General features: G+C 50.8%; 1 protein-coding gene across 1 annotated transcript; it reads right to left on the reverse strand.

Moving 5' to 3' along the window:
• Nucleotides 1–942: 942 nt before the first annotated feature.
• Lsm3 (LSM3 homolog, U6 small nuclear RNA and mRNA degradation associated) lies at nucleotides 943–8,767 on the reverse strand. Its single transcript, XM_042679954.1, has 4 exons — nucleotides 8,662–8,767; nucleotides 6,619–6,729; nucleotides 5,061–5,156; nucleotides 943–1,327 (listed from the first exon to the last, which is right to left on the reverse strand). The coding sequence occupies exons 1-4, from the start codon at nucleotides 8,680–8,682 to the stop codon at nucleotides 1,247–1,249; spliced, it is 309 nt and encodes a 102-aa protein (XP_042535888.1). The 5' UTR covers nucleotides 8,683–8,767; the 3' UTR covers nucleotides 943–1,246.
• Nucleotides 8,768–8,831: the final 64 nt, after the last annotated feature.

Below are 8,831 nucleotides of genomic sequence, written 5' to 3' on the forward strand. Positions count from 1 at the left end.
CACTAAAGCTTAAGGACAGCGTGAAGCTGGCCAGAGACAGGAGGGGCCTCCTCTAGCCCCTCACCCAAGATACCACTCACCAGCTCACTCACACCTGTCTGTCTGCTCAGCAATCTCGGAGGGGCAGGTCCAGTGAAGCGAAGCCATGTCTGCTGAAGGCATCTTGCAGGTGGATGCAACACCATGCTCACGTGAACGACCAGTCCTCCACAAAGCAGATTTCTACATTTCACAGTGAAGGGCATCAGTTCTAGGCTCTATTTTTTCCATTTGTGTAGTCCTGCAGCTTGAATTCAAGACCCAGGCGCTGTCCCCGAGCTCTCACACTCAAGGCTAGCCTTCTACCACATGAGCACAGCCCCACTTCCACCTTTTGGTGATTAATTGGAGGTAGAAGTCTCAAGGACTTAACTGCCTGGATTGGCTTTGAGCTATGATCACCAGATCTTAGCCTCCTGAGTAGCTAGGTTTTCAGGCATGAGCCACTGGAGCCTGGAAGGCCCTATCTTGATAAAATTTTACAACTGCAACAGGTTTATACTTTTCCTTTAAGTATGGCTGTCTTAAGCTAGAAATCTCATCACAGAATATGAGGGCAGGCTATCAACAGCTCTGGTCCCTGATTATCCTCTTGGTACCCAACCATGTGTCTTGTGAATGCTGGACAGGAAAAGTTATGATAGGAGACTACAGTTAAAAAAAATCAAGCCGGGCGCTGGTGGCTCATGCCTGTGATCCCAGCTACTCAGGAGGCTGAGATCTGAGAATTGCAGTGCAAAGCCAGCCCGGGCAGGAAAGTCTGTAAGACCCCCAATTAACCACCAGAAAACCAGAAGTGGCACTGTGGCTCAAGTGGTAGAGTACTTGCCTTGAGCTGAAGGGCTCAGGGACAGCATCTAGGCCCAGAGTTCAAATCCCACATCCCACAAAAAAATAAACAAATAAAGTAAACATCAAATTTAATTTGAGGAAAAACAATCAGAAACTGTAGGAATACTGGAGCAAATCACTCCTGAGGAGTCCCGCAGCTTGGTGATCATGTTTATTAGAACAAATGGAGAAAAATAAGAATTCAGCTGAAGAAATTGTAAGTCACTTGCAGATCAACTCATGTTGGAGCAGAAGAGTCTTTGATCATGTCTTAATATCAAAAAAGCAAAGCAGGCTTCTCTCTCTGAACGTCTTGTACATTGTACAACTGCAACTGTACAGTCTCCTACTTTCTATACGTGATAAATTCTTCATTTCAGCCAACTCTCAGAGGAGGAGCAACCAGCACAACGCCATCTCCCCGGACGAAGAGCATTGGAATATTCCGTTTTGTTGACTGGAAGAGAAAGGAAGAAAAAACACAAAATGCATCTTTACAAACATGTATTTCTCTGTGTGTGTGTGAGATGAAAATTTAAAGCCTGGCTATAAGGCAAACAACTGGACTGAAAACCTGATCATTCACCTCTGCAGCATGAAGAACCCACCCATCTACCCTCCTTCTCCTGGGTACGGACATTATGGCAGTACCATCTCTGCTCTTCCTGGGTGACAGCCAGGTACTTTCCCCATGCTCTCTGGAAACCAGAGAGACGAGGACAGAGACGAGGACAGGATCCAGACAGCCCATGAGCAGCCTACGCTGTTGGACTGAGGATTGGCAGCAGCAGAGCCACCCGAGGCTGGGGCCCTGAAAGACAGGACCAGCTCTGGCAGAGCCACATGCCTACCGAGGACTTCACGTGGCAGACCACCAGCTTCCACTGTGCTCAGCCAGGATGTCTGTCTGTGCATGCAGCACAAGTACACAATCACACCTTGCGGCTTCTGCTGAGTGGTCAGGCCTTGGGCAGTCAGGAAATCACGGCATGTTTGAAATTCTCTTATGCCTTGGCAAAATGTTAGGTAAAACTTGGAAAGTAGCCCAGAGACCTCCCAAATAGGCCTGGGAGAAGATGCTGGAAAAGGCAAATGTAAGCAGGCACTGCTAAAACACGTTACCTTTAGAACCCAGTTTATGGAAGAATTTTTAAAACACTGTGATGAACAAGGCTGAATAAAACATTTAGGTTGAGGAGACTTTCCTAAGGACAGATCAGATTGAGGGCAGGGCTTTCTCTGCAGGCTTACAGAAGCAAATGGTGCACAAGGATTTGAGAGACATCGCAGATAGAGCTCCATGGGGGAGAGAAAGCCCAGCAGGCAGAAGGCACGTGGTGCAGCTATGAAGAGCCCAATACCTCCAAGAGAGACCAAGTGCCGAGCCAAACAATGAGGTGATGGGTGAAGGAAGGCGGTAAACAGGATGCTGGCTGGGGCCAAAAACTACAGCCCTTCAGCAGCCCACAAAGTGACCGCTCCACTGTGGAGGAGTGAAGGTTCCGGTTTTCTGCCTTCCCATGAGCAAGTCAGAAATCAGCCAAATCATTCAGACGTGGATTATGTAAGTTACGGGAAAAAGGCCCACAGAGCACCTACACTCTGTGGGCGTCCTCCTGTTTAGGAAGTGCTGGGGTTCATTAGTATTTCAACAGAGGAAAGGGAGAGAAACAAAGCCCAGGCCAAGGTGAGAAACCACCGAGTCTGGTTTCCTGCCTTGGAAGGAAATGAGGAGTGCACAGGAGAGGGAAGAGGGCAGCTGTCCGTGGTGCTGAGTGACACCACAGCCACTCCCAGACTCCGCTCTCTGTCCTCTATACACTGACACTCCAGAGAGACCTACTGCTTGTGTGTAAAACCTACAGGATAGGCAAGCAGACAGGCCTGCAGCACAAAGCAGCATGCATGCGCCACACTTTCCAGACAAAACTGTTTTCTGTTAGACACAGCAAGAAACACATTTTCAATCATCTGGTGACTTCATTTCTAACACTTTACACAAGTCATGGCAGTGCAGAAGCCATCTCACAAAGTAAACCCGCTCTGCCTGCTTGTTGACAGTAGCAACTCTCGAAGCAAGAGAGGCAGTGTGCATGTCACCCAGAGTGGCAGACTTACAGGCAGAGCTGGTTGTCTGTACAAAGGTCAGTGCTAGTGACATATGATGGAACACACACACCCCCTTCTTCAGTTCTTGGATGAGCTCTGTTCTTGGGCACCATAAACCCGGAAGGAGCAGTGGTGTCCCATCCCTCTCTTACAGTGGACACACAGCTGAAGTCAGCCTCTTGTGTTGCAGGCCATATTAAAACAATATTAGGTACATTTATGAAGTGCCTATACTGAGGGTAAAATGCTTAGATCAATACACAACTGCACACACCATATCTCATCACATTTTTGAAAACTTTGAACTAAAAAGGGAAAAATGCTGCTAATTTAACTGACAGTGCATTCTTATCTGAGTGACAATAGCCAGACCTAGAGATGCTAAAATATAAGAAAAGGAAGTTCCCTTTAGAGTTGGAATATTATAACCATGGCCATGTTCAAAACCTATGATATGGAATGTAAAACACCTACAAAGACAAGTTCTTATGTGGCAACTCTGATAGACAGCCAAATGCCCACATTCAGAGGTGCGGGGGAAGGAGAGAGGAAGGGAGGGAGGGAGGGAGGGGGAGAGGGGGAGAGGGGGAGAGAGAGAGAGAGAGAGAGAGAGAGAGAGAGAGAGAGAGAGAGAGAGAGAGAGAGAGAGAGAGAGAGAGGGGGAGAGAGAGAGGGAGAGGGAGGGACAGAGAAGAGAGAGAGAGAGAATGAGAGTGTGAGTCCCTGCGGAGGAAGCCAGGAGTGACTGGACTGGAGAAGGAAGGCTGAAGGCTTCCCCTGTAACATTTCCAGGAATCTGCCATGGCCACATGAAGTGGGTTCTATTATCTTATTTCCTCTTCCAGGAGTCCACTCCAGGAGCCCGCATTTTAATCACTAGAATCTAGCAGAATCAGACTGACCTTGTAATACTTTTTAAAAGGCTTTTCCGACGAAATCACTGGTGATTACATGAAAATGACTAATGAAATGCACCATTATTTGGAAGACAGTGATAACTCATGAACTAATACTTTGCAGATAAGGGCTTGCTGTTACTGCTTGAAGAATAGAACAAGTTCGCTGACATGGTTTCTGATGCCTTGGTCCCACTAATCTAACTACCACTTGTTGGGCTAGGAATGCGGCTCAGTTATAGTGATTGCCTAGCATGCATGAAACCCTGGGTCTGATTCTTCAGTACCACATAAACAGAAAAAGCTGAAAGTAGTGCTGAGGCTCAAGTGATAAGAGTGCTAGCCTTGAGCAAAAGAAGCTCAGGGACAGCGCCCAGGCCCTGAGTTTAAGTCTCATGGCTGACAAACTAACAACAACAACAAAAAACCTATCACTTGGAGTCTGGATATAAAGTCAAAAGCAAGTATCCACAAAGTATACTATCCATCTCTGTGGCCAGACTTTTCTCAGCTATAGCAAGTCATGGCTGCAACTCTAGTCATCATCAAGCCTGGCATCAGAGATTCTCAAATGTTTAAAACAAATGCTTTACACTAAATGTTTTGTTTTAGAAAGTTAGGTGGTTGTCACTAAATCTGTTACTTATGAGTGGGGTATGGTAGTGCATGCCTGTTATACTAGCACTGAAGAGGATAAGGCCGAGGGAAAGTGTGTTCGAGACTAGCATGCGCTACGTAGTTAGATTCTATCTCAAAATACAAAAGAAGATGACAAAACAACTAAGGAAAAAGAACTGTAACATGTTAATCCTATGATAGGTTTATGTTTCTGAACCAACTAGTATTTAAGAAATTTCTCATATTTTTTTTCTGGGTACTGGTGGCTCACGCCTGTATTCCTAGCTGCTCAGGAGACTGAGATCTGAAGATCACGGTTTGAAGCCGGACTGGGCAGGAAAATCCATGAAACTCTTATCCCAATTAATCAGAGGGGAAACCCAACGTGGAACTGTGGCTCAGGGGATGAAGTGCTGGCTTTCAGCAAAAAAAACTCAAGCACAGCAGCCAGGCTTGAGGTCAAGTCCCAGCCCCAGCGAAAACCAAACCCAAGAAAACACTGTCAGGCTTCCCATAAATATATGTAAGACTGATAACGCATAGGTAGAAAACAACAAAATTCCTTACTTTGTATATCTCTTCATACGTCTCCTCATCAATTTCTATGGTGGTCACGGTTTCTTCCACGTCTCCCAGAATCATATTTAAATGCTGGTCGTAAGCCTGAGGTGTGAGGAATCAAAAGATCAGAGAAACAACTAAAGGGACACAACACCAGTGTCTCGATTACACGCTACACTTTCAGTGCATATGCCACAAACTTCATACTAAAAAACAAAGACAAGAAACTAACTTTTAGTGGGATAGCCCATTTCTTCACAAATCATTTCTAATGACAACTTTATTCATCCAATAAAACGTAAGTTTATGCCCCAAAATGATGTGCTCAAAATAATGGAGTTATTCTGAAGTGGCGCCCTACTTGTTATTCCTGGCAGCTGCATCTTTTACAGTGCTGTGAAAACCTGCTGGCCTTGTCAGTGACAGGAGAGGCAGGCATGGGAGCCAAGATGACAGGCACCACTGTCATTCGGCACCACTGGCCTGGTGCGGACTAAATACCACAAAGGTTAAATAGGCAGAGCAATACCATGTCCAGGACCTATGGCCTGGTAAATGCGGCCACTAAGGTATTTGATGCAACCTCCAAATAAATTTTCCTAAAAAATGAACTTTCTGGGGCCTTGTTCAGAACCCACTTACGTTTTAGCTCTAACGGTGAGGCATGGTGCCCCCACTGACAGGACGGAAGTGGCAGCCCACCTGCCACAGGGCACTGCAGGCAGGGAGCACCAGGCTGAGGCTGAGGGGCAGGAGACACAGCAAGCTGGGGTTGAGTCTGCACAGGGAAACGGATGCCTCTAAGACGTGCTCCTGCATCTGCCACCGATCCATGTAATTAAGTTCAGCTGTGTTTATATGAAGACTACTATCTGCCCTTCCTAACCTTACTGTTGCTTTACTTCAGGAGTCATGAAAGAGGTAACCACAGTACTTAAGCTTTAGACTGGGGATGAAGTGAGACCACCCGGGTTCATATTCTGTCTCTCCCTGTAATGACTGGGATGTCACCTTGAGCAAGCAACTGTGAAGTGAGCCTGAGCTTCCTCAACTACAAAACAGGTTAGTAGTTTTAACTACGCTCTCAGGGTATACATCATGTAAAACACCAAAGCAATAGAATCTGACATCAATGCCCAATGAATGAGTTATTTTAATCAGTTTAGGGTAGAATGATAGTCAGAGCTGAGTGCCTACGGCTCATACCTGTAATCCTAGCTACTCAGGAGGCTGATATATGAATTGTGGTTCAAAGTCAGCAGAGGCAGGGAAAGTCCAGGAGACTCTCATCTCCAATTAACCACCAAAAAGCTGAAAGTGGAGCTGTGGCTCAAGTGGTAGAGTGCTAGCCTTGAGAAAAGAAGCTCAGGAACCTGAGTTCAGGTGCTAGGACTGGCACAAAAAAGCCAGGCATTGTGGAGTACGTCTGCAATTCCAGCACTCGGGAGGCTGAGGATCATGAGGTTTAGAGTGTAGCTTAGTGGTAGCTTTTACATTTTGAAGGAGCAAGGGTAGAAAAGGATAAGGAAAGTTGGTCTCACGGTAATCTGACATATTTACTTACATGTAATCTGCCTCGAAGTTCTCGGTCATTTCTCATCTTCACATAAATACGCTCATCCAGGCTGAGCCTGATGAGATCTAGGGGCTCCTCTACGGTGTTGGTAGTTTGTTGCTGATAAAAAGAAACATGTCATTAACACCAGAGAAAGTGAAATGTGTGAATCATGGCTATGATGTTACACGGCCAAGTGACTCAACCACTCTATGCTTAGGGTTTTTCTTTTTCTTTTTTGGGTCCGGTTGTGGGGCCTGAACTCTGGGCCTGGGCGCTGTCCCTCAGCTATTCAGCTCAAGGCTAGCATTCTACCATTTGAGCCACAGCGCCACTTCCGGCTTTTTCTTTTTGCTTATGTGGTGCTGAGGAATCAAACTCAGGGCTTCATGCATGCAAGGCAAGCGCTCTACCACTGAGCCACTTTCCCACCCCTAGGGTTTTTCCTTTTAGTCCTTAAAAAAATCTTTAAGTAGTTGTACAAAGGAGTTGCCACTTAACAGCAGTTTGTGAATATGATTCATTTTCATCTAGGTCACCCCTTCCAACATTCTCACCCATCCCTCCCCTCCCCACCCCTTCCCTCACTCTTAAATTTGTAAGGTATTAACCAGCAAAATGCTAGATTGGAGGCATGGCTCAAGTAGAATGCCAGCTATGAACAAGAAAGGGCTACATTCAAGTTCCTGAATGGGTATGGTGGGGGGTGAAGTAGGAAGACTTTTCAAGAGCCTCTTCAGTTAAGACAGGAGATCAGTGGCAGAAGGTGACTGAACGTGATTCTACAACTTCACAAGGTTAGAGACACAAGCAAAACACCCTGGCTGCAGTCGGTGTCTCCCTCTGCCCTCAACAGGTGCTGCCAGCAGCACTGGAGTACCCCGAGGATCTCAGTCCTTGCGCTCCAGGAAGTGGCTGCAGGAGAAAAGCATATAGATACCAACTACCCCCCTGCTGCTGGAGCCTCCGTCCGGGGCGCTCGCTGCTCTCCCGCTTTGTCCCGTACCTCTAAACGCTGCCTGCCTCTTCAGAGGCTCCCCCTCATCCCTGGCTCCTTCTACTCAGTCCGTGTTTCCGTGCTCACTGCCCAATCCTGGTCTTAGGGGACTTACAGCCTAGTGGTGGACGCCACCTTAGCAAGCTGCATTTAGTACGAAGACAACCACCCGACGCTGCGACGCTGCGACCCCTGCGGGGGTGGGCAGCGCAGGAGGGAGAGGGCTTCGTCCGGGGCCAGCGGAGAGTGCTGCGGGCCGGGGCGGGCCGGGGCCGGAGCGCTGCAGACCGGGGAGGGCCGGGGCCAGCGGGAGTGCTGCAGGCAGGGCCGGGGCGGGCCGGAGTGCTGCGGGCCGGGGCGGGCCGGGGCCAGCGGGAGTGCTGCAGACCGGGGCGGGCCGGGGCCGGAGTGCTGCGGGCAGGGCCGGGGCGGGCCGGGGCCAGCGGGAGTGCTGCGGGCAGGGCCGGGGCGGGCCGGAGTGCTGAGGGCCGGCCGGAGTGCTGCGGGCCGGGGCGGGCCGGAGTGCTGCGGGCAGGGCCGGGGCGGGCCGGGGCCGGAGTGCTGCGGGCCGGGGCGGGCCGGGGCCGGAGTGCTGCGGGCAGGGCCGGGGCGGGCCGGGGCGGGCCGGAGTGCTGCGGGCAGGGCCGGGGCGGGCCGGAGTGCTGCGGGCAGGGCCGGGGCGGGCCGGCGCCAGCGGGAGTGCTGCGGGCAGGGCCGGGGCGGGCCGGCGCCAGCGGGAGCGCCGCAGACCAGACCGGGCCGGGCCGGGCCGGGCCGGGCCGGGCCGCCGCCCTCCGCCTCGCCGAGCCACCCACTTCGGTCTGTGGTCCCGAGCGCTCGGCGAGGCGCGGGGTCGGCCGGCCGCGCCCTGACCCCGCACGCCGCCGTCCGCCGCGAACCCGGCGAGCGCGCGCGGGGGAACGGGCGGCCGGGTGGGCTGGGGGAGGCCGGCGGCGCGGCGGCCGCTCCCCCTCCGCGGGGCAGCGCGCAGCTCCGGCCCGCCCGCGAGACCGAGCGGAAGGCGCGCGGCCGGGAGCGTCTCGGATCTCACTAACCTGGTCCACGTCGTCCGCCATGTTTCAAACCCTGCGCCTTTTTCTCCTGCTTCTCGCGAGAACTGGAGAGCAGTTCCGGGTTTCTGCGACGGGAGGACGAGCGCGCCGGAAGTGCGCTTGTGTTTCGTTCCTCCTTGCTTCCGGTCGCAGGTACGTTTCGGCCGTCGGGG

This window comes from Dipodomys spectabilis, unplaced genomic scaffold (assembly GCF_019054845.1).
Source record: "Dipodomys spectabilis isolate Male_0828 unplaced genomic scaffold, ASM1905484v1 ptg000054l, whole genome shotgun sequence".
NCBI classification, from domain to species: Eukaryota; Metazoa; Chordata; class Mammalia; order Rodentia; family Heteromyidae; genus Dipodomys; species Dipodomys spectabilis.